The sequence below is a fragment of the Orbicella faveolata genome, unplaced genomic scaffold (assembly GCF_042242905.1).
Source record: "Orbicella faveolata isolate gen_17 unplaced genomic scaffold, um_ofav_v1 contig_12, whole genome shotgun sequence".
NCBI classification, from domain to species: Eukaryota; Metazoa; Cnidaria; class Anthozoa; order Scleractinia; family Merulinidae; genus Orbicella; species Orbicella faveolata.
The window spans coordinates 19335501-19359783 of NW_028301539.1; the positions used below are offsets into that span (position 1 = coordinate 19335501).

The following is a 24283-nucleotide window of genomic DNA, read 5'->3' on the forward strand; positions in this document are numbered from 1 at the left end:
TTTTATACTCGCATTGTCAATAATATCAAGTCTTCGATGGTACCGACAATATGCCTCAGTCGGGCTCACGCGACGTTTTACAATAGCGCTAATCTCTAAGCCGCAAAAATTTCGTTAATTCTGAGGATGTTGAGGAGTCGAATGCTCTAGAATGATCCATTGGTCAAAAACAGGAGAAGCAAGTCTGCACTTTAACACAATACAGAAACCGCTAAATTAAAAAATAAAGTGGTTTTCTGATAAGAGATTTTAAAGAATACTCGAAGCTAAAAGATGAAAAAAAACTCGTATTGTTAATTAACCATGCTCTATGGACGATTGTTAGAGAGAATGTCACGCGACTGTCACTCCAGGAGTGACCTTGCGTTCAAGCAGCGAGTCAATCGCGCCAATATCAAAGTGTGTTGTTTTCCGTATTCTAAATCCATATCCTCTTAAGTTGTGGTAATCTGCGAAGCAATTTTGTCAACTGCTTTCAATGTGTTGTTAGTCAGCTTAACGACTCCTGAAGAATACAAGATGGCAATGAGTAGAGAAATTCCCATCAGTGTTCACCCCGAGTTTAGGAGACAAATGACGGACGAGCAGGGAAAACCCCGCATTTTCACTCGATCTTCGAGTTTGCCTAGCCGACCGAAACTTAATTTGGTTAGGGAGACTTTAAATCCAAACGAGTTTCCTAAAGAAAAAGCTTCTAAGGAAGATCACGAACAAACTGCAGCTGAATCCCCGAGCCAAGGGACAAATGCAACTAAAAGGAATCAAAATAACCCATTCTGGAAAGCAAACATGCCTGCAGAATATCCAAAGGTGAAACATGGGCCGCGTAAACAAAACGCCTCCGAGGGAAGAGAACAAAGAAGATATTTTTTCACAGAAAATCCGTTTATCGGAGATTTGGAGAAGGTGTTTGAAGATCAGTACAACTCGGATAGGCGTCCATTGAAACTCGGAAGACGAAACACATACAGTGCGGGCAGCTCAAGGGAAACCCATCATTCCGAGCCAACAATTGGAAGAAATTTTACGGAACGAAACAAAAAGGGAACTTCCTTCGACGTACCCATTCAAGTTGAATTCAATGATGAAATAAAGAATTTTGATGATAAGGAGAAGAAAAGCTCACCGAAACCCCATCATTCCGACCCAAAAACTGGAAGAAATCTCACGGCACGAAACAAAAAGGGAACTTCGTTTGAAATACCAATTCACGTTGAGTTGGATGAAGTAAGGGATTGTATTGATATGGAGAATGAAAGCTCACTGGAACCCCATCAATCCGAGCCGACATCATTTGGAAAGAACTCTGATAATAGAAACATTCAGGAAGCATTTTTTGACATACCCATCCAAGTTGAATTTGATGAAGTAAAAAATGGGAGGGAAATCAAGGATAAAGACCTTGAAGAAAACAAAGTGAAAGGTGAAAACAGCGTTCATGACACAAAACAAACTGCCACGCCAGTTTTAGAAGTTAATACCGAGCAAAGTGAACCTCCTGATGTCGTAAGTTTCGATGGATTTGAGGATTGTGACAAAGGTGAGAAAGATAGAGATTTAGACCAGTTCAATTCTGAAAGCAATGAAGATACTGCCGGAGAAGGAAATGAAGGCAAAGAAAATACTCAAAAATGTCAAGTAGAGGTAGAGGACGGTGATCAATCTCAGCGAGTGTTGTCTTCATGTTTGCCACAAGAATTTACAGAAGAAAATGAGAGCAAGAACAAGCTGTTAACTATTCAAAGCATCCTAAAGAAAGCTGAAGGACTCGAGAGGAAGGTTGATGCTTTTAGTGACAGCGGTAAGACCAAAGAATATCTAATCCTGGAAGAGGTTCTTACGTGCTGCCTAATCGAGTTAGACGGCATTGAGACAAATCGAGACGAGAACATTCGCTTGGCTAGGAAAACAGCAGTACAACAGCTGCAGAAAACACTCGCACGTTTGGAGCAGAAGGTTTCATGCAGAACTGTTGAAAACAGCGAGTACTGAAGAGATATAAGATAAATCTTCAACATGGGATCACAGTTTAAAAATGAAGGAAGAAGCAACAGGCAATCTACAATCATGGACAAAAGTCTTGGGACAAATTTGCACTTTCGGCGCTTTTGCGTACACACCAGGCGCGACTACAACTTCCCCTGCCTAACCTCGCCCCCCACCCTCCATACAGTGTTGAAAACTAGTACGTGCAATTTCATCTGATTTTCAACATTGTGTTGGGTGGGGAGGGGGGACAGCAACCCATTTTTAAAGGATATAGCAGCGTTTTCTTCATACTTCAGTTCTAAAACACAGATAATCCGTTACATTACATAAGTGTCCCAAGGACTTTTGTCCACGATTGTAGAATTAACCAATCCTCCGCTAGCGCCCTCAAATCAGCTACTTCCTTTTTTTGAGCACTTGACACGAGGCAAGTATATTGGGCGTTCACCAAATAACCCCACGCCAACATCTATTTACTTAAACACGCTTATAATGTCCAATATTTCACGGTCTGCTAAGAATGTTGTTCTAGATATTTCCACTTATGTCTCGTGCTATTCAGTCACAGGATCGTTTCAGTTTAATGAGTCGGGTTTTGTTAGAAACCTGAAATACACAGAAAGTTCGATATAGAACGCCATACGCACATTCTAACGCCTTCCCAACCCACTGATCTACCAAGCAAACAAGCTTCTTTAAACTTTCGACTTACGAAGCTGTAAATCGCGATTTACAAGACACGACTCAGAAACTTAATTTTGAGGAGCTCTTCTCTTCAGCATTTTCGACATATTTTCGCTATATAGCCAATTTTCAAGGTGAAAAATAAAATATACTGAAAGGGTCTACTGAAACATCTAGAAAGACCATTATAGCCTTTAATTTCAGCTTGTTTGCTCTTGCCAGGCTAAAACAGCTTTCAGGTGATAAGTTCCTCACGGTTTCTAATCATAGAAAACACAAAAGAAACTGTAATAAACTTATAAAATTTCCACATGTTTATTTTCAATTGTTACACGAAAGACGTTCTAGAAAGTTCTTTGTGTCAAATCATGCGCGACACTTCTAAAATTCCTTGAAATTTCGCTTCTTTTGCACGCCAAAGTCCTCTCTAAGCATAACAGACTAATACAATTCTGTACCGCAAAACCTTGAAGAAGCATTAAAGTTTTTTTTTTTTCAACTTATCGAATCCAATAGTCTCGGATTGATATCTTAGAACATGCCGTGTCAAATCACGTGTGACGATTCTAATCTGTTTCCTGTTTTCCACTTTAAAGAGGTCTCTAAACACCTTGAACTATTAACTCACTGAAATCTTAAGTCTTCTAGAAGAATCCTATTTTTATATACAGCAAAATAAGCTTAGGGGTTTATTTGTTACTTAATTAAGTCAGAGACATTCCAGAAAACTCTCTTGTGAGTACATCTGATTCATGACATGGTACCGCAAAGTTTCGAAACTTAACACCCTCGATAGTAGAGATCTTTTGAACATAGCCATACATTTTTTTTTTCTTTCATGGCTGTTAGTAAAACGCGGAAACAAGGAACTCTCGAAGTAAGCAAACTCCGAACGTAGCGCATACAAACTTGTAAGTTGTAACAAAACGATGTTTGTTTTAGTTGAGCGATATTCAAAATACAAAACATTTTTCTGTTCTTAGATGAAATTTCTATCCTAGCTACTAAACAAAATCTGTTTCCTGTCAAGAAAATTTTTTCAAAGTATACATTTTTTGATTGCTCAACTGGTATGGGGCACGTTTTAGAGACAAACGTATTTCTTACCTCTCCTCCTCTCCCAAAAATTACGACCCTCGGAAAGGGCGATAGCAAAAGATTGCTATATCCAAGAGTTACGAGAGTCTTAAGCTTTAGAACTTTACGGTAGCTGAAATCTCTACTAGACTTTCTCCACGATGAAAATTCAGCTCCCTGATTAAGAAACGACAAAGTCGGTCGTAACCATAGTAACTATGATCGTAACTAAGAAATAAGAAATTCTCAGTCATGCTTTACCTGGATTACGAAGTGTGAAAGAGCTCAAAGTTTTACTTCCCAGTAGCTTTAACTAATCAATAAAAAAAAATTGTACCAGTACTGTTCCAGTCTCCTTCACAATAGTTATCCGACTTCTTAAACATTTTTTTCCTCAATGGGGCAGCGTGACGTGACGATGTCGTTACGCAATGAATGACGTGTTGCGTGACAATGCAAGTATGTACTGGAAAGGAGGCTATGCAGTCTGGATATTGTTTAAACTGTTCACTGTATGTACATTACATTTAGACTGTACACTATACATTTAGTCCTCGCCGGCGGGAAGAGCATCTTCTAGCTTCCTAATAAACTTGAGTCTAATTTCAGTCGTCTCGTCCCCTCGGAGTGCATCTTGAACAAACCATACATCAACTTCCATCTGTACCTAAGAGAAGAAATAGCAAAGACATAACTGATGAAGCCAGTAGCAGTCCAGTGTGTTGCCTCCTATAGTAGTCAGAGCTAATTTTTGACTAAGTGCTGTTCTGTAAAATAAGGCTACACCACTGACTCCGAGCCAAAGATAATTAGGCCTTGAACACCCAAGGTATATAACGAGTTTTAGACTGTATGAGCTTCATTTAAAAGCAAAGGGTGTGACAAGTCCTATTGCTTGTTCATTTGCATTTTGACAATTTTTTTTAATTATGTCAAGTTTGTGCGCTTTGTCTTGCTTGCTGTCAGTGAAGAAGCAAAAACATGACAGTGTTCAGTGTATAATAAAACAATTATTAGATTCGGTTTTTGTGATATCCAGAATAATCAAGGTCGCGGCAAGTGTTATCAGCCGAAGCCGAAGGCCCCTACCTCGACCTTGATTATTCTCAATATCACAAAAACCTCATCCAATAATTGTTCATAAACAGTGTTTAATTCCTTAGCGATGGCACAGTGTTGATAATGCTCACTTTAGTTCAAGTGATTTCCTCCCATCAGCATCTCTTGGGTTCAAATTCCACTGGCCAAAATCCATCTTATATGAATTAAGTTTGTTGTTGTGTACTCTGAAAGCTTTTTCTGCCTCATGCACTTTTTTTTCTCCAAAACAACATTTAAAAATTCCAATTTGATCTTGAAAATCCAATGCAGAATGGTTATTACTCTTCTGATTAACCATTTGCAAATCATAATTTAATTCACCTCGGTTTTCATTTTGTCTAATTAGAGTGGTTTTCAATTCTGGACCTTTTTAGCTTGGGCGGTTTGTTGCCCCATGCATTTCAGACCATGTGATAATACTTTTGAGAATTCTTGCTTTCAAATTTTCAAATAGTCGCACGTGTATGAATGAATAATTTTAAGATGAATGAAAGAACAATTCTCAAAAGAATATCACATGGTCTGTAATAGGAAAACGAACCGCCCAAGCTAAAAAAGTCTATTGAGTCTCAAAAGTAATCAGGCAATTACTTTGGTTTTGGCTTTGGTTTTACTACAGTTCAAGATTGGCTGAGTAGTCTAATTGGTAAGTAATTGATTTGGTTTTGGTTTTATGACGCTCAATTGAAAACCACTTTATGTAACAAGACTTGGTTCTTCTGGGTTAGCATCCATATACCAGCTAATTATCTTACCATTTCTAGAGCTCCCCTCAGGACCCCGCAGAGTATATTTGAAAACAGAAGTCCTTCATGTCCTTCTGGTAACTCAGCAAATTCTGCCATGGGGTTGTTGTCCAATATCAAAGAGAATTCATCAGATGCCGCACTCCAGTTTGTTATCACTGGTGAAAAACCAAGGAACATTTTGAAGCCCAGCTGTAAGAGAATGTCAAATACAGATAGAAACATGAGTAATGAAAGAGAAAGGTGAAGTTGTAGCTTTACCCTCAAAGTAACAACTGTTCTCAGGCTGAAGTGGCCCACACCAGCCAAGTCTATCCCAGTTTCTATAGCATAACCATTTTCTTGATACAACATAGCCAGCAGTAAGCAGTTTGAGGTACACTGTACTGCATCTCTCTTTGGGATGCCAAGGCAGGGGTACTCTAGAAAGTTTTATGTGGAAGGTCCAACCCCTTACCCTTCTGTATACCATTTTGACAAAAAAGGTACCCCTTTCAAGTAACTACATGTACTTAAGAACACTGCATCTCTTTTCTAAACCAAGTGTTCCAGATAGGTGAGGGGTCTCAGGTCAAAAACCCAACAAGATCAGCTACATCACACGACAAATTAGTAGGAAATTTATAATGGTTTGGTGGGTAGAGTGGGAATTGACCCGTTGGAATTCCTTTTTGACACTCTACCTTGAAAGCTTATCTGGAACCCTGTAAACCCTTGGAATGAAGTTAATGAACAATATTACAGGAGAACATCAAGCATCACCAAAAAACACATATTAAACGTTCAGTTAATAGGAGTCAAGATACTCAGAGTTCCCTACCCTTTCATATACCTCAACTTGTGAAATCCCTACCCTTTTATATACCTGAAGGCCATTATAGGGAGTACTCTCACCTCCGGGGCTGTTATGAGACAACCAAAACTACCTTGCAGTCATTCTAGGTTCACTCCCTGCCCCCAACCACTAACCCAATATCCATTTTACACCTTTCTTCTTAAAGGAGGTCACTCCAAAAAGCTTACTTTTTTGTCTTCACCCATAGCAAGTAAACATTCAGCTTTTCCACTCACCAAGGTGCCTGGTATCCTGAAGAAATTCATCTCAAAACAAGACCAAAATTTGACTTCAGAGGCCGCCATTTTGCAACTGTACTTACTGTACTAGGCTGTGTTTATGTTCATTCCGTCCGACTCTAAATTGGCCGGAAAGGAGAAAAGCTGCAACTGATGCTGCATCCTTCACAACATCAGCAAAATGTACTTTTTCCAAGCAATTATCTACTTCACTATCTTCAGTGCTATCATTTTTGGAGTTTGGAGCATGTTTGGCTCAAAATAATCCAGAGTGGTAGTTTTAAAAACACTTGTTGGAAGCCATTCAGACAAAATCCATTAGACAGAATGACATTACAAAAATGCAGCCTGGTTGCTGAGTACTGTTCAAAATGGCAGCAATGGTGTCAAATTTTGGGGCTACTAACTTAATGCGAGGTTTTTATTAGCATTTACAAAAAATTTTTTTTTTCTTTTTGGAGTGACCTTGTCCTTTAACAATCTCTTCATGCAAGGTTTTTCACTGTGGTCTAGTTCCATATACCTTGGCTATAACATCAGCGGTTTCTCTAAAGTCGTGACACCTTCCAACATTAGATCTTGCTAAAAAGTCTTCCACTAATCTAACACCAATGTTGTAGCCCCTAGAAACAGAACAGACACAAATATTATGGGCCAAAAGTATCCTCCCAAGTGGTTTGTTCCAGTTTGCTCACAGTTAGAAACAATGTTCCGATTACAGGAATCCTTGCATATGGTCAGTGCAAATGAAATTTGAATTAATCAATCAGCATTCAGCAGGTGGTAAAAAACTATATTGCCCTGACATCAGTGGTCACACATATGTCAACAGGGTGTATTTTACTTCAATAACTTTACTCAATAGTTACAGATTGAAATATTATCCAAGAAAAAAGAAACCGTAATAGATTGCAACAAATCAAAAATTTCAAACATTTTTTGCCTGTAACTTTCAAATTTGGTACCAAAACTGGGTCTCCCATGCGTGACAGTTCACTCGGCAGTTGTCATCATGAGGGATAATAGTTGAGCTATTCTAAAAAGAAGAGCTTATTGTTTGTTACACAAAATCTAATATACCCTAGTTAAGTATCACAAGAGTACATCACAACTTAAGCATTGTCTTTATTTTTGTTAGCTGTGAAGAAAAATACAAGTTTCTATTATGTTGTTTTGGTAGGACAGTACAGTTTTGACTGCTGCTCCTTTCCTCTAAATCATAGTTTGACATCCCCCCAAGAAAACCACACAACAACCCTGAGTTGGGTACACCTTGCTTCAAAGCGAGTGTTTATAATTTATCTGCAACATCTCATTACCTCCTCCTCTTCCTCCTCTCAACCCCCCTCCCCCTCTGGCCCATGTGACATCACATCTGTGTTGCATGGCCATAGTTCAAGATACTGTGATAGAGTGAGAGGTGCCCTACCCCCTCCCACAGGATGAGTTCAGCAACCAATCAGAGCCTGTCATTGTGTCAGATGGTAAATGGTGTTTTAACCAACCAGATGGGCTGTTATAACTTGTTTATGATACAAAAGGGCTTTCTAGCCACTTTCTACGAGTTAAGGTTTAAGATTTAATAACCATAATCATTTTTAATTAGCGTTTTTTTCTTTTTTTTTACGGAAAAAACGTGACTTCTATAACTTGAACTTAACAGTCAGAGTACCTACATTTTGTCGAGCTGTTTATTGACTTCCTCGTCACTTTCGTAATCTTTCACAAGCTGGGCAACAAGTGCTCCATGGGTTAAAACGAACAACTCAGCGCTCTGCAGTGAAATGTTATCCAATGTGAAAATGCAGTAAAAGTTGAACTTAAAACACGAGCCCACTACATCAAGCTTTAAAGAGAACTTACCACTTTCCTATTGTCTGCTCGAACTGCCGACTGACGGGACATCGCGACAACTTATGGCTAGAAAAATTTGAGAAAATTCGGCACAAAAATTCTCCAGACAATCGCTCAACCACAATAAAACATGGCTGCCGCGCCTTGGTAGCCGCGCGTCGTTTGCGCTTGGTAGCCAGCTGCCATCGCTGCCATCATGGCGGTAAGTCGTGAGTTTTGTGAAAGCGAACTTTTCACGAGTGTTTTTCAATCTTTAACTTTTGTGGTATCGTTTTCTGTCTCTAGTCGTTACCAACAGTCACAGCAGCTTCTCCTGGTAACGCCTCGCCGAAGATAGTGCAGCAAAAAAGTGTTGTAGAGATGTTGCAAGATGTACAAAATAGGATCCAGGTTCGAATCTTTTTCAATTAGCTTATTCATTCTTTTTAGAGCGTGGTAATAAGCTATTTACTGGCGTTAATTCGCATTGCTACTTATAATTGAAATACATGATGTTTTATTAATGGCATGACTACCCAACTATCATTTTTTTACCTGTCAAATATGACAAATTAAGCTCAATTATTTCTCCCCTTGTTCACGGATAAAATCATCAGGAAGTGCAATGCGGCGATCAAGTCGAGAGGTCAAAAATCAGTCTTCCTTCCCCACCTCCCAACATATACTGGACAAGCCCTTAAGGATTTACCCATCGTCTGAGTCCAGGGCTTGAGTACTTAAAAAGAAGATTGGAACGCGTTTGAATACGCCGCCACAGTCACATGATCTAAAGAACTAATGCATCAGTCAATTCCAGCAGTGCCCATCTCCCCCCCTCCCCCCCCCCCCTGGGCAACCGCGGGACATTTGCTCACATTGTCAGTTCTGGGGTGGAGCATTCGCAATTTTATCATGGCCAGGGGGCTGGGCATTTGCGTACCCCGGGACAACCCCCAGGCATTTGACACATGTTTTCGAAAGTGCCATGGATGAGTTCATCAGGAAAGACAAGGCATTTGTCGAACATAGAGTGGTCATTTTTGTGGATGGAAGGGTCCAGCTTTGTTACGTGCATTTGACACTGTTGAACAAAAAAATCTAGGTTTAAATTTTTTGGCTATTGATTCAACGAACTGTTTATAATCAAGTATTGAAATAAAATATTAAAGTTGTAAGATTTCTAAATCAATGATAATTGTTTTATTTTAAACATTGTTAACGGGATTGTCGTTATTCTAGTCGAAATATTCAAAACAAATGGTTTTTATGCAACAAAATATTTAATGTCACGCTATTCTCTAGCAAGCTGAGAAAAACAAAATATAAAGAAATAAATATAATCAGAATCAACTAACACATACTGTTGTCCTTGAAGTCTTACCATTGCATTAAAATACTGAACAGTTGAACGTTTCATTCACTGATTAATAAAAAAACTGCAGAGGTGTTGGAAGGCGACGATCCCGGAACGGGGCATTTGCCCTCTTTCTTTGTCCCTACCCCGGGGCATTTAGACAGTTTATGTGTCCCCACCCCAGGGAATTTGCCCACTTTTTTAAAAAAATGCTAATACCCGGGGGTTAGCCCGGGGGGGGGGGGGAGGGGGATGGGCACTGCTGGAATTGACTGACGCATAACTGAAACCAAATAGTAACAAAGCCATTGCACCTGAAGAAATTGCTTGTTAGCATTATAAATTATTACTGGGACAAAGACACTCTGAAGTTAATTTAGATAAGGTATCCTAATCAATCATAGTCTGCACCAGATTTTTGGTTAGTTGCATACCCTCCAACTTTTTCAAACTTAAAGATGCAAGGTTCATTACTAAGAGATGCCACATTGTTACAAACATCTTTTGCTACTTCTCTCCTGATTAACCCTCAACCTTTTTTCTTGCTTCTTGTTCTGTGTGCTTATTCCATTATTCTTGCTGCTCTCCAATGAACCAAACCACTGGAATAGGCTGAATCGGTATGCCAAGCCTAATACCTTGAAAAATAAGAGTAACACCATTACGATAGGTACATCATTGATATTGGACATCCATGTTATGGTTAATTGACAGCTGTCAAAACAAGTTATCTGCTGATCAGTACTATAAGACCATATCGCGGGCTTAGATTTAGAGCTCACCGAGGTCACTTTTTTTTTGAAGTTGACTGCTGACTGGTACTGGTTTGCGATTGGATCGCAGGCTCAAGTCAGGTTATTACTCTGGGCATAGCTCAAGGGCAAAAGGAGGGAGTATGTGCAAAGGCAAAATTTTGCGCACGTTAACCCGTGGCACATTGTTGACTTTTCATCTGACATGTTCCTTGCATGATCATCTCTTGGAAAGTCCCTGATATATTGTGTACGTAATTTCTACAATCTTGGTTACGTCTATTGGGTATGATTTTGGTAAAATTTAACAGGGAGAAAATAGCGACACCACACGTTGAACAATTACATGTGCACAATTGATCATTTTTTAAGTTTCTGATCCAAGAAAAACAAATCCTCTTTTTCCTGTATGGTTAATTATTGCAATCAGGAGCTGCACTTTTACGCTTGGCTAAATCGATATAATTTATTAAATTTTTTAAGGTACTTGGAACATATGTACTGCTTTTATCCATTGTGGCTGAAAAAGTAACCTATCCTGAATCAGTTTTATTAATATCCTTATGTATGTGTGACTGTGCTCATTTTGTATTTAGGTTTGTGTTTATTCTGTTGACGTTTTTTTTCAGTCATTTGGTCCAGGTCCTCACACTCCAGATCAAGCCAAAGAAATTGACAGGCTGAAGAGCTTTTACCACAGATTTAAAACAGAGCATGATAAGGTACAATTACTAACAGTAGATAGGAGGCATGGTGGCTTCATGGTTTGTACACTTTACTACTTTTTGAATGGCCTGGGTTGAAGACCTGGATGGGAACATTGTGTTGTGTTCTTGGGCAAGACACACTCTTACAGTTCCTTTCTCCACCCAGGTGTATAAATGGGTTCCAGCGAATTTAATGCTGGGGGTAACGCTACGATGGACTAGTATCCCATGCATGGGGAAGTTTTTATGCAAAATACAAAAAATTGTTGACATTACGTGACATCTTCAAAAAGGCCATTGTTAAGGTTGCTTCTCTCTGGGAAAAGTTTGTATGCACACCAGTTTCAGTGAAACTCCAACAAGCTATATAATAATAATAATAACAATAACAATAATAATAATAATAATGATAATAATAGTAATAATTATACAGGATAACCCCGTCAGTGTAATAAACACTGGTATCAAAGGAGGTCTTGTTATTAGAGTACATAAGTAAAAATACAAAAGGTCTAAAAGGTAAAAATTCACTAAGAAAATTATCACACAGCTAAAAATACGTAAAAGAAGCATGCATCTACACATAAAACTTATCATCTAATTAAGGAAAAAGTCTTGAGAATTCATTATAATTATTATTATTATTATTTTATTATTATTATTACTTCTACAAGTTATTGAAATTATAAGAAGAAGAAAGAAGAGAGCTTCATAAATGTAGTTTACGATAAAAATACAATTTAAGCGAGTTTTTCTTTTATGAAGTGTCAGCAGCCAGTAAGGCGTGAAATGACCAAGGGCTCTTCTATTGAATTTATCGGCTATCGGATGCTGCCACTCAACAAAATGGCTACACAGTCTTATTCACAAGGCATCAATCAACAAAAGTGTGTCAGGCTTTTTCAATATTCTGATTAATTGTCTAGATATCCACACCTAAAGTTGGAGTACCTAAAATATGCAAGACATGTTGCGTAAATGGATGCTATGGGGAAAAATATGCTAAATATCCAAATTTCCTGACACACTTTCGTTTGCTATTATCCCTGGAATGTTCTGATGAAATTTCACATAAATCTGTCAAATCTGCATACCCTATAAATTCGCCCAAAGTGGATGTACTCCTCCCAAAATCAAACACGAGATTTTAGCTGGTAAAGGTTCATAAACAACTCGCGCCACACCAGGAGATTATCTTGCCTTTTGAAACCGCAAATCAATGGAACAACAGGACCTCCTAGTGTCAATGACAATGGATCAGGATTTCCAATGAAAAGCATCGCATTGCAACATGTCGCTGTCACTAAAACGGACAAAGTAGCCAAGGGCAAAAAAACAAATGCGCAATATAAACAATACCAAATAAAATGAAATACAAGCTCTAAGATGAGCGTTTACCACGAAAATTTCCCCAGGCGGTTTCGTCCATATAAGCAATTATGACACCTTCCTGGTTTATAACTTTATTTGAAAATACGTTTTTTCAAAATAACACTGTCGCTTTTTGGAATTTCTAAAATTTTTCTTTTGTAAACTGAAGATAAAATGACTGACTTAAATTTTGTCAAATAAAAGAAAAAACGATTTTTTTGTGCCCTTAAAGGTGGGAAGTAACCTTAATGAGATTGTGAACCAGGGCTTATTACATCCCTGATAACAGGTACAAAGTCATGATACAAATAATTTCAAAATGTATTAAGAGCAAATGCCCACAAAAATCAGACAAAATCAAATTTCTTCGGCAAGGCTAGAAAACTCAAATTCACTCATCTTTTGCATATAGCTAGCCCCTAGCAAGAGTGCAAACAGGCTGTAGTTTTTTCCTTTCAGACTCTATTTCATGCAATTTAGCAAGTCTCAACTGGAATTGTCATTTTGACCATGTGCCATGTCTCGGAATTCCAAAAGATTTTAGATTCTAACTATACTAGGATAGGTCTTTCAATATATGTAAAGTTTAGTTTTAGCAAATGATTAGGCACTCGTCAAAAAAATATTCAAAATCATTCACAAAAGACACAAAATCACGCCAGCAGCTTCTAAGTGTGTGACCAAAAGTATTATCATCGTTTCGGCATATTACTTCAATTTGAAACGTCAGCATTACCAAGCAGTATAAATGACATACACATAATAAGAGCATGTTCACCTACCTCGGTTTGTAATATCCTGAATCTTGCAAACTGATTCTTTCCCTGCATATAATTTTCAGCGGCGTTCTTGTCAGTACTCATATCCGACTTTGAAGAAAAACAGTTACGGCCAAGTCCTATGTATGTATCATCTATCTGTGTTATTTCTGTTGTTTGATTAAGCCAGTAGTAACTGCTAAAGCGTTATTCCACATGCGACTTTCAGTTTCCATTTTGAAGACATTCGAAAGTCCTCCATTTTGGCTTGACTTTGACTCGAGATGAGTTATCCAAGACCCATGCGTTACAGCATATTTTACATGTGGGTGAGGGTCGGGATTTCAGAGCTTTTAACAGAGTTACTTTTCTTTGTTTGACTTTTAAGCCACAAAGACCTGGTTCGTGTATAGCATTTTATCACTTTACCCTGAATTAGAACTAACATTGAGATATTGGAAAAATTCTAACGCTTTTTCCTTCGGAGATAATTCCCACTCTACCCTTACCCTGTGTGCAAAGACTTTTGCTGGACAATATGCAAATGAGAGATGCAGAGCCATCAAAGATGGCAGCTTGTTTGTTACTGCTAATTACTAGGGATTTCTGCCTGATAGCAGGTTGAATGATTGTACTGAACAACACAACGGAAAACATAGGAACATTTGCATAGGAACTTGGTAACATTGAACGATTTGGGGTATTCAAAATCACCAGATGACTTTGTACAGGTTATGCAAACCTAATGGAACACCGTTGAAATGGCAGGATAGGAATGTTGTTTGACAGTCAAGACACAATAACCCAGCTAAGGTAAACATATATATGTTGGTTTATGCGTAAGTCATGCTGATATTCTTGTGATATTTCGAATTGAAGTGATTTAATGACAAAAACATTGGTGTAGTACTTTTGGTCACGCATTCGTCTGCTGGCATGATTTTATTTTTTTTTGTGTATGATTTGAATAATGTTTTGACGAGGTCTAATCATTTGCCCAAACTAAACGTTACATATATTGAAAGACCTATCCTAGTATAGTTAGAATCTAAAATCTTTTTGAATTCCGAGACATGGCACATGGTCAAAATGACAATTGTTTTCACCGACTGACGAACTCATCGTTGGAGAACACTTTGGTTTTGTTTACCGCTAAATAGTTGGATAAATCCAATCTTCTTGAGACTGTGCTTTTTTGGACAAGGAATAGTTCTGCAATAAGCTGGTTGTATTACAACTTTTCTGTGCTCAATAGTTGCAAAATGAGAATCATATGAAAATGGTCAATTTTCAGTCCAATTAGAACTCCTTAGATCACAGGCGGCCCAAGCTCACAACGTGAGGAGTTATTATTTTTTTTAAATCTTTATGCGAATGTTCAGCACACGAAACGTGACACAGTTACCACAGACTTCTACTATTACATAACGACGAGTTTGGTTACACGAACCGTGACCTTCACCTTTCAGCATATGGTGGTGTTGTGTTACAACGGTTTGAATTTATAAAGGTTTGTATGGGGAAAAATGGTAATTGACATTATAACTGAAATTTTGATATTTTTTACCTCAATGCCTTGTTGTCTTTTCCATTGTCATCTCGCTTCTCAGCTTGATCTGAAGCCTTTTAAGCGAGTAATCGCTGTTTGGTTTTCCTCTACTAAGAAAGAGTAAAGGCTACACGCTCGATTCTAGACTGACCCCCGCTCGAAGCAAAAAAAAAAAAAAAAACACTGAAATCCTGCCAGCTGCCCCAATTCCTCCACAGAATCATAGTTAGGGTGAAGCGCTCCCTTTCAGTTAAACTTCAAGCCAAATTCATCTCCACAGCGCACGATACAAAGCTCTGAATCGAAGAAAGCTAACCATCTAGAATCAGTGATCATGCTGCCGGGACCAACCATGGACACATTCATAACCCGAGTAGAATGGTGGGCTAACAAATTGACCCTGCCCAGGGGAAGGGAGCGCACAGTTCTCGACAAGTCAGGTACTTTGCTCCATGGTTCCTTGGGAAGATTTTTGTCCAGGCCGCCGACAGAGCATTGTTATGACAAGCCAATCAAAGGAACAACTAGACATGTTTACAAATTTTGAAAAAAAAAATGCTTTGTTCGCGCCAGCAATCTCAATGTAATTGTTGGCTTGTCCGTGAAAGTTTTAACTAACTGTGCTTTGAAGGATGTCTTCGAATTTTAGATGGAAAACGTGGTAAGTAATATTCGCTATGTAAATTTTTAAATCACATTTTGTAATTCGCATACAAGGCGTTTCAAAGTTCTTTTTTTTTTTTAAATTTGTAAACAGGTCTAGTCGTTGCGCTCCCTTCCCCTGAGCAGGGTCAATTTGTTAGCCCGGCATTCCGCTCGGGTTTCGAATGTGTCCATGGTTGGTCCTGGTAGCATGATCACTGATTCTGGATGGTTAGCTTTCTTCGATTCAGAGCTTTGTATCGTGTGCTGTGGAGATGAATTTGGCTTAGAATTTAACTGAAAGGGAGCGCTTAACCCCTTACTGTGATTCTGCAGAGGTATTGGGGCGTCTCGCAGGAAATACCAAGATATTTGAAGAAAAAAACTACATAGCGTTTTTACTTTTACTAAGGCCTAATTATATGCAACAGTAGGGCAAATTCTATTTTTCAAGCCTTACCGAACTATTTTTGATTCTTGTGGACATTGGCTCTTAAGGGACAATATTACATTTGTTAATTTAAGTTCCATCAGCGTGTGGTCAAAATTTAGAAGCCATTTTGAAAAGTTTTTCATTTGCTGTTTCACTCAAGGCACTTCAAGAAGGAAAAATAGCCGTGGTAAGAACAACCACTGTTATGACTCCTGTGACACAAGTCTTAGTGCCCACACATGTCACCACTCCAGGCACACTACAGATGGCAAAGATTGCTCCGGCTACCACAGCACTACCAACACAACAAACTACTGTTCTTCCAGTAAGCACACTAACTGGTGGGGTGCCTGGTACTCAGCCGTCATTAACCACAAAGACCATCCTTCCACAAACCACTTTACAACAAGTTCAGACACACAATGTGGTGATTAACCCTGCTGGGAATATACAACAGTTACAAAGAACTGCAGAAGGAGGTGAGGCAATTCAGTTTTTCCAACTGAGTTATCAATTATACGGCTGAAAATAATACAAACAAATGAGTGATATTCATAGATTTGGAGTGGTAATGTTTCCATTCTCGGTTGGTCAAGCACTTAAACCATGAACCCCTGGCTCGGGAGAATGGGCAACCACTCCCTGTGTCATGAGTGTAAAGGGTCTGTCAATAAATTTTAGCTATTACTTTTACTATTCATTTAGGTATCGCCAATATTCTGCCATTGAGCTAATGCTAATCATAGAAAAAGATTTCAATTACTTCCATATTTCAGCACCTGAAAGATATCAGTTTGTGAAGCAAAAAGAATGGCCCGGAAACAGAGAAACCCGATTTACCCACCCCTTGTTTTTACTCCTTTTATGGCCTGCATGCTTCATTCTTGGGTCTGCAAATGAGAGAGAAAAATTGGTTCATAACTTATGTTACAGACCTTGCCTGTGATTAATATCATTATGCTTGTAAATTCTAACTGCAATGACGTAATTGAAATGCAGCCCAACTGAGAGTGACTTCACCTCAAGCAACCCATCTTCAAGTTACCCAAACACCTGTACAAACTGTTGCACCTGGTCAGCAGATAGCTGTCAGAAGTGTCGCACCAGTACGGCCAGCAACCGGAATCAAACCTGTGGTAACTGCCACAGACAGACCAATGCAAGGTGTGTTTTCCAAAACACATACCAGTTATGCAATGCTTCCGAGTGGTATACCATAGAATATCTTGCAAGTCACTTGTATTTCCTCAGTACCGTAAACACCAGCAGATAAGTCACACCCTTTTACTCAAAATTTCTTTAAAAATTGGGGATGCGGCTTGTCTGAAAGAACATCAGTTCTGGGCAATGTACTATAAATTTGCATAAGTTGACATTTTTTTTATTGTAAAAGGTCAGTATTAAACTGGATTCATACCACGTGTCATTGGTCTCTGTTTCTGTCAAGTCTTTGTTTTGTTGATACATTTTGATTTATATGTGCTAATGTAATTGTTTTTTTGAAAATAATGATGCACTGAAAAAGAAAAAAAACAGGTGTCATTTTACACCTCTACCTTCCCATAATGGCCGCCTCTCTTTTTTCCTCTGTCCCCAATATGGCTGTTGCGAAGAGGTTTGACTGTATTTTTGTATGGCATAACTATAAAATGTTGTGTTGGAATTGCAGACTCGAGTATGTGCGAGTATGTGTTGAAATGTTTTTATTTATACTGTAGTGGCTCAAGGTGTCACTCAGACTGTAACTATTCAGAGGCCATTGGTACCCAACAAATCACCAGTTAACATGCCAATAACACTGGCACCTTCTGGGACAGTATCTGCTGCTGTGCCGACTGGGGGCCATGTTGTTACCAACATTGCACCAGCACCCATAGCCTCAGGCGTATCTAAAGGAATCCACAATTCATCGCAAGCTGCTGGTAAGTTTGATAGAGTTTAAGCAAGGTAAAAGGCTGCGTCATTTACTTTTAAACCAAAATTTAAGATATTGATTTTAGGAGAGTCGGATGGCATAGTGGTGAGAGCGCTTGTCTGCCACTAATGTGACCCAGGTCTGATTTTGACCAAGTGCCATATGAGGGTTGAGTTTGTTGTTGTTTCTTGTCTTACTCCTGAAGTTTTTTTCTTTGGGTACTCCATTTCTCTTACTGCTCAGAATACCAACATTTTCAAATTCAACCTGGATAGAGGACCTCCATGAAAACCAACCAGGGCTGATGTTGCTCTCTCTCTCTAAATATTGTAATATATTTATTTATTTATCCCTTGTGTGTCTCTTGTGATTAGCGATGGTGATTTCTTTGGTTGGTTTTATGACACCCATTGGGAAACTGCTCTAAATGAATTTTAAACATATTGGCATGTCAAACCGGTGATAATTTCTAGGTGCAGCTATGAGAGGAGACAGTAGCAGTCCGTCACCAAACCAGGTTCTGACTAAAAGACGACTACAAGACTTGCTTCATGAAATTGATCCTCGTGAACAGATGGATGATGATGTCGAGGATGTGAGTTTATAAGTTATTTTTTAGTTCTGGGCGAGGGGTGGTGGCAGCTGGGATACTTGGAGAGGAAGAGTCAGAGTGGTGTACATGAAGCCACAATTTTAGAGACCTTTTTAGCCTGGGAGGTTTGTTTTCCCGTTACAGACCACATGATATTCTTTAAAGAATTGTTCTTTTATCCATTTAAAAATTATGAATTCATATACATGTAAACATGCCTCTTTGAAAATTTGAAAGCAAAAATTCTCTAGAGTATCATTTTATGGTCTAAAACTGGGGCAAAAAACTGCCCAAGTTAAAAAGGTCCATTTCCCTATGAGTATTCTCTATTTCACTTTCACTTTTCAAGGGATTACATGTATGTTGGCACCACCGATTGCTTCACAACTACCCTCCTATTTTTTGTTGTTCTCGACCACACTCTTAGCCTGTGAGCAGGTTCTTTGTGGGAAAAGGAAAAGAAAGAAGGAGAGGTAAAGATCCTGCTCATAGGCTCCGTCACTCTTGGAAGCAGCATACCCTGCTATCTCTACCCTTCTTATTTTACCCATGTTTTAAAATCATTATAAAGCGCTATTGGATAGCGATAGAAATAGCGCTATATAAATACAGTGTTATTATTGTGTAGTTCCAGAAAATATCCATACCTCCCCCACGGAAGGGATTTTTTTCTAACACCCCCCACCCCTCTGGAAATTCCAGATACGCTTCATACGTTTCTTTAAAATTTTGGTCTCACAGAACCCCCACCCCCAGGAAATTCCAATCCCTTCTGTGGGGGGGAGTATGGATATTTTCTGGAACTGCACATTATTATTATTCTTTTCTTCTTCTCCTCTCCTTCCCATTCACATGGTTTCTTTCTTTCCTTGGGGTACTTACTAGACCATGAGATGTTGTGTTGAGACCATGCAACTTCCGTTTGTGAATCTCTTTTCTATTGAGTATATCCTCATAACCACACTGAGACAAAAAACGTCATCCCCCTCCGCCCCCACCACCTCACAAATCCCCAAACAAAATTTTGTACAATGTATATTTTTTAAACCTCATCCAGTCTTAAAGGCAACTAAAGAGGGATAATGCTAGGTCTGTGTGATCTATAAATTTTACTTAGCAGCTTGACAAGTCACTGTAAGCTTGGTATTGATAAGTTCTTAAAGAACTGCTCATGAAATAAAACAACTCACGGTTTGCTGGCATCTTCTGTTACCTTTTGATACTTTCTTCAAGTGAAATTGAAGGCTTATGGCCGACTGCTTTCCTTGTTGTAGTTGTTGCTGCAGATTGCAGATGACTTTATAGAGAGTGTTGTCACAGCTTCATGTCAGATTGCCAAGCATCGGAAATCCAACACGCTAGAAGTGCGGGATGTACAACTACACCTAGGTTTGTACTCTGTTGGCATTACTGTCATTTAATTTTTACTTAAAGCCGAAGGCCTTGTACTTTTTTCCTTTTGCTTTTGTGTTTGATATTTTAGACAGCAAAACAGGAAGGATCAATTTAGTCCACGGTTTGTGCACGGCTTGAAAGATCTTTACAAACGAAGGGAATTTGGCGCTCGGTAGGCCTTTAGCATGAAAGTTGGATTTAGCTCAGAGGGTACTTAATTTGAGTAGCTCAAGAGAGGGCACTTATCCGGGACACATATGTCATTTGCCGGCTGGAAGGTTCGCGCAGTGAAAAACTGTGACTGAGATCTTTAGGAATGCTGGACATTTCTGAAGCAGCCAAACCACAAACCGTGAACTTGGCTAAGCCTGCTCTAACTCTTCTGAGCTGAAAAGACAAATCATTCTGTACTTAAAAATAGACTTCACTCTGTGATTTGGGCACGGACATCGGATGATACTGTAGCGCACTCTTGTCAAAAGACAGGACATTTTTGGAATGTACGCTGTATTTTTTGGAATGGGCACTGTATTACAAAAACCCGTCCAAATGGGGAGCGTTTAACTGAGGGGCGCTTATTGAAAAGAGGGTGCTATTACAGCATCATTACGGTGCTGTATTAATTACGGAATGCCGTGTGTGTCGTTTACGTTTTAGAAAGGTGTTGGAACATGTGGATTCCAGGATTTGGCAGTGATGAACTTCGACCATTTAAGAAACAGGCAACAACAGAGGCTCACAAACAGGTCAGAACAACAAGATCGTCAAAACAAATTTACGCCTTGTTTAGGGTGTCTCGATACAGTTTTTTCTGAACCATGCCAAGCATTTTCAGTCGGCTTTTGAACAGTCTTCCCTTCGTCAGATCAATGAGAAAATTACACCAGTGGTTGGAAATGGATTGAAGTTTGGTAAAATGTACTTTCTTTTTTAAGGCAATCACTATTCCCATGGAAACCATAACCAAAAAAAATTGCAAATCGGTAAAAACATGAACAAAAATAAAATGACGACAGAGATGATGTCGTGTCTGTTAGGGGCTAGAATTCTCTCAAGGCTAATTTCCACAAACCAGTTTATTGACCTGCCTTGTCGCGCATCGTAAATCGAAGGAAAATAAGGGCGTCTAAAGATGAATCTAATGCAACCGCGACTTCAGTCCAACTTGTCGATCAGATTCGAAAAAATCTCCAGCAGCCGTACAGATACTCGTGCTTCGAGCCCGAGTTTGTGAATGAAAACGCTACCAGCAAGAAAAAATTGACTTGAACTGACTCTTCTTTTATGTACTAGTTTGTTTAAATCTTCAAGCGTGTTATAGGTGGCTGACTACAAAATACATCTACCGTACACATACTGATCATTCATGGCTGAACACTTACTGTTTCGCTCTCGGATTAACCTTGCCCATCAAAAAAACACAGCCGAAATTAATGCGCGAAGATCTTTATTTAATGAAAATTAAGCCGAACCATGGAAACAATATTCTGAAACTTTTTATGGATCACTTTCAAGATTTCCTACAAAATCCCCGGTCACTCTTGTAGGTCGGCTATCCTCTCCCCCTCTCCCCAGGGTATTCTGTGTCCATGAGTTGTTCATTGTCTCTTTTCTTTATTTACAGAGGTTGGCATTAATAAGGAAATCAATGAAGAAATGACGTACAGGGAGAGAATCCTTAAGCTGTGTTATTTTGTTAACGAGACTGTTATTTATGACTGCCTGCAGGCTACAGATGGCTTCATCGTGTGTCGTCGCCAACAGCAATCAATGCAATGGCTTTTAATATTTTTTTGGATATCTTGGAAACCCTATTTTATTAATGCTTCGCGTGTACCTGCGTCCTATTTTTCATCCATGAAATAATTCTGCTTTACTTGGGATTGCTCATACGCGTAAACAGGACAGTGGCAGAGGATTCAAGGCATGTACACAGTGGACACTCCAAAAACGAACTTGTAAAGATTGAATGAAATTTAAGGAGCTCAGTTACAGCATTTTGAATTATTTTGGCCACGTACAAGATTGCTTATAAATGAAAGGAAACCTGAAAATAATAGTTTACTAAGATAGAAAAACACCCAAGAGATAGTAATAAACCACAAAGAAACAAGGATGGGTAAGGATGGAGAAGATTGACACGGATTACAAACGACGAACTTGAAAAACTTTGGCTAAACTTTTCAAGATACGCAAACCATGACGTACTCCTTTAAAGACTCTATAGCTATGCCATAACTAAGCTCATTCTTTGGATGGATATGTTCTGGTTCAATTTTGCCCTTGGCACAGTCTGGTATTCTCCTTTGTTTTATATTCATTATCATGTATTACCATACACCAGAGCACAGGAAAATACCAAATTGTACCAAGGATAAAATTGAACCACAACAGTTTCTCTTAACTCATGAAGTGCTTTGGATCGGACCCCAGGAAAGAGAACCATTTGTTTTCACTGGCGGGTACTCCACGACATCAGGGTATCAGGGAATATTGCAAATCAGCAATACAGATTCTATCAGAGACGAACAGTAACCCATACATCCTGAGTGGGGGCTTCCCTGTCCTGGGATGTTGGTTACAAATTTTGAATAAAGGCCTACATCATAAAAAAATCCATTTTTTGGACGAGCCAAAGGTGGTGTTTGCCCCTGGATAAGAGGGGTAACAGCTAGATCCTGTTTATTTTCGGCTTAACTTGAAAACTTTCCGAATCCAGAATTTCTATTACATGCACATACCAAAGCGAACGTTTGAAATAAAACACACTAAGTGGTGACCAAACGGGATTTTTAACCAACAAACCAAAAAGGTAACCAAGATTCTCCGCTTGTGGCCATTGGGCGTCGCCCCGCCCCGGTCCCAGTTATATTATACCATCGGGTGCGACGTACTAATTAGCAGTCAAATTTAGTCTGCGAGAAACAAAGTACTGGGTACAGGTTTGCGATCCATGCCTGGTTGGGACCTGAACCCAAGAGCACTTTACATCAGCCTGGCGCCAGGATGATATTGTACTTTATGTCGCTTAGCAACAACTCTGGCGAAAACCGCGGGCTCAACCATACTGGGACCTTCCCTACTGGACTCCCCAGGGTCATTTTAATGTTTAAATCGAAGATGGTGGCCGTCGCCTGAAAGACCCGGGAACGCGGCGAATCCTAAGAATTTTATAGATAACGTTCTTTAACTAAATAGAAGCTTTATTACTAAACTCGTTTCAGTTCAAAGAATTTATAGTCAGAATGAAATTTAAAATGCACTCTGGATGTTATCAATAATTTCTATTAGACTTGTGAACAGTGCAATCCGTGGAGTGTAAATAAATCAGAGAACTGTGACAGTTTCAACAATGAGGAATTTTTCCAGCTGTAAAAGATCGTTCAAATTTTCGCGAGCGACTTTGGCGCTTTTTATACAATATGACAGGAGGAAAATGCAACCAGCCAGGACATGAAACGAACCCGCCACATAGAAGGTGAGAACATACGATCCAGACAAATCGGCAAGAAAACCTGCGGAGGGAAAATATCAAGAGATGAACAGAATTACCTCAGTATTCAGACTTCGATTCAATGCAGTTTCAGGTACAGAATGCAAGTGATATCATATATCCTTACATCCATTCTACAACTCTAACCCTTTATCGGCGAATTTCCTTGTTTAATCAACCCTTCGTTTTAGAAAGTGTCATGTTCACGTGTTTAGTCACGGAAACGATATGAACGGAAGAAACAAACTTATCATTTGTTGCTAAGTAACGTGAACTGTTTACACCAGTCTTCGCGTGACGCGAGAGGAAACATCGCCGCGCGAGGGCGAGACTATTCATCCCACGCGTTCTCTCACGTCATACCGACGGACTAAGAAAAGAGAGGGCTGCTGAAGTCTACCTCAGTCAGGAATAAAAAGCCACATACCTCCAAAAGGGGGACCCACAGCTAAAGCAATCGCTACACAAAAATGAAAAAACCCGAATCCTTGAGACCGTTGTTTCGCTGAGAGCGTTGTCATAGCTAAGATGTTCATTGAGGATATTATAGCACCGTCAGCGACTCCATAGGCAACGTAACACATCAACAGCTGCTTGTAAGAGTACAGGAGGGTGCTCAATGCTGCAGTGGCTCCAGCTATGAACACCGCCGTTTGCATGATCCACTTGAGATGAACCCCCTTCATGTCACACACGTAACCGGTCAGAGCTCTGATAAGGACACTGGTGATTCCGTTCCAAAAGTACATCATCGACGTGCGCTTTGCGTCTATGCCCCGTTCTTGACAATATCGAGCCTGTGTGGAAAGAATGGCCAT

At 39.3% G+C, this 24283-nt stretch overlaps 4 protein-coding genes across 4 annotated transcripts; 2 read left to right on the forward strand and 2 right to left on the reverse strand.

Annotated features, from left to right (window-relative positions):
* Positions 1 to 449: 449 nt before the first annotated feature.
* LOC110059675 (uncharacterized) lies at positions 450 to 4092 on the forward strand. The gene has a single exon (XM_089282695.1). It carries the CDS (start codon positions 520 to 522, stop codon positions 1990 to 1992), a length of 1473 nt encoding a protein of 490 aa, XP_089138821.1. The 5' UTR covers positions 450 to 519; the 3' UTR covers positions 1993 to 4092.
* On the reverse strand, positions 2965 to 8671 carry LOC110059587 (trafficking protein particle complex subunit 3-like). Its single transcript, XM_020766315.2, has 5 exons — positions 8535 to 8671; positions 8348 to 8445; positions 7195 to 7294; positions 5607 to 5789; positions 2965 to 4417 (listed from the first exon to the last, which is right to left on the reverse strand). The coding sequence occupies exons 1-5, from the start codon at positions 8574 to 8576 to the stop codon at positions 4298 to 4300; spliced, it is 543 nt and encodes a 180-aa protein (XP_020621974.1). The 5' UTR covers positions 8577 to 8671; the 3' UTR covers positions 2965 to 4297.
* LOC110059585 (uncharacterized) lies at positions 8656 to 22587 on the forward strand. Its single transcript, XM_020766310.2, has 10 exons — positions 8656 to 8727; positions 8811 to 8915; positions 11240 to 11332; positions 16231 to 16549; positions 17070 to 17234; positions 17789 to 17992; positions 18459 to 18580; positions 19852 to 19966; positions 20630 to 20718; positions 21597 to 22587. The coding sequence occupies exons 1-10, from the start codon at positions 8722 to 8724 to the stop codon at positions 21630 to 21632; spliced, it is 1254 nt and encodes a 417-aa protein (XP_020621969.1). The 5' UTR covers positions 8656 to 8721; the 3' UTR covers positions 21633 to 22587.
* Positions 22588 to 23299: 712 nt separating this feature from the next.
* LOC110059600 (monocarboxylate transporter 10-like) lies at positions 23300 to 24283 on the reverse strand. The gene is made up of 2 exons (XM_089280624.1): positions 23893 to 24283; positions 23300 to 23487 (listed from the first exon to the last, which is right to left on the reverse strand). The coding sequence occupies exons 1-2, from the start codon at positions 24281 to 24283 to the stop codon at positions 23300 to 23302; spliced, it is 579 nt and encodes a 192-aa protein (XP_089136750.1).

Excerpts from the sequence above, each read along its gene's own strand:
- LOC110059585 (XM_020766310.2), top strand. Across the intron at positions 11,333-16,230 it reads TTAAAACAGAGCATGATAAG|GCACTTCAAGAAGGAAAAAT; the intron begins GTACAATTACTA and ends GTTTCACTCAAG. Across the intron at positions 19,967-20,629 it reads GGATGTACAACTACACCTAG|AAAGGTGTTGGAACATGTGG; the intron begins GTTTGTACTCTG and ends TTTACGTTTTAG.
- LOC110059600 (XM_089280624.1), bottom strand. The coding sequence starts at position 24,283 with ATGGCCATTCTTTCCACACAGGCTCGATATTGTCAAGAACGGGGCATA. Across the intron at positions 23,488-23,892 it reads TGTGGGTCCCCCTTTTGGAG|GTTTTCTTGCCGATTTGTCT; the intron begins GTATGTGGCTTT and ends TTCCCTCCGCAG.
- LOC110059587 (XM_020766315.2), bottom strand. The coding sequence starts at position 8,576 with ATGTCCCGTCAGTCGGCAGTTCGAGCAGACAATAGGAAAGTG. Across the intron at positions 8,446-8,534 it reads GAGCAGACAATAGGAAAGTG|AGCGCTGAGTTGTTCGTTTT; the intron begins GTAAGTTCTCTT and ends ATTTCACTGCAG. Across the intron at positions 7,295-8,347 it reads AATAAACAGCTCGACAAAAT|GGGCTACAACATTGGTGTTA; the intron begins GTAGGTACTCTG and ends TTCTGTTTCTAG.
- LOC110059675 (XM_089282695.1), top strand. The coding sequence starts at position 520 with ATGGCAATGAGTAGAGAAATTCCCATCAGTGTTCACCCCGAGTTTAGG.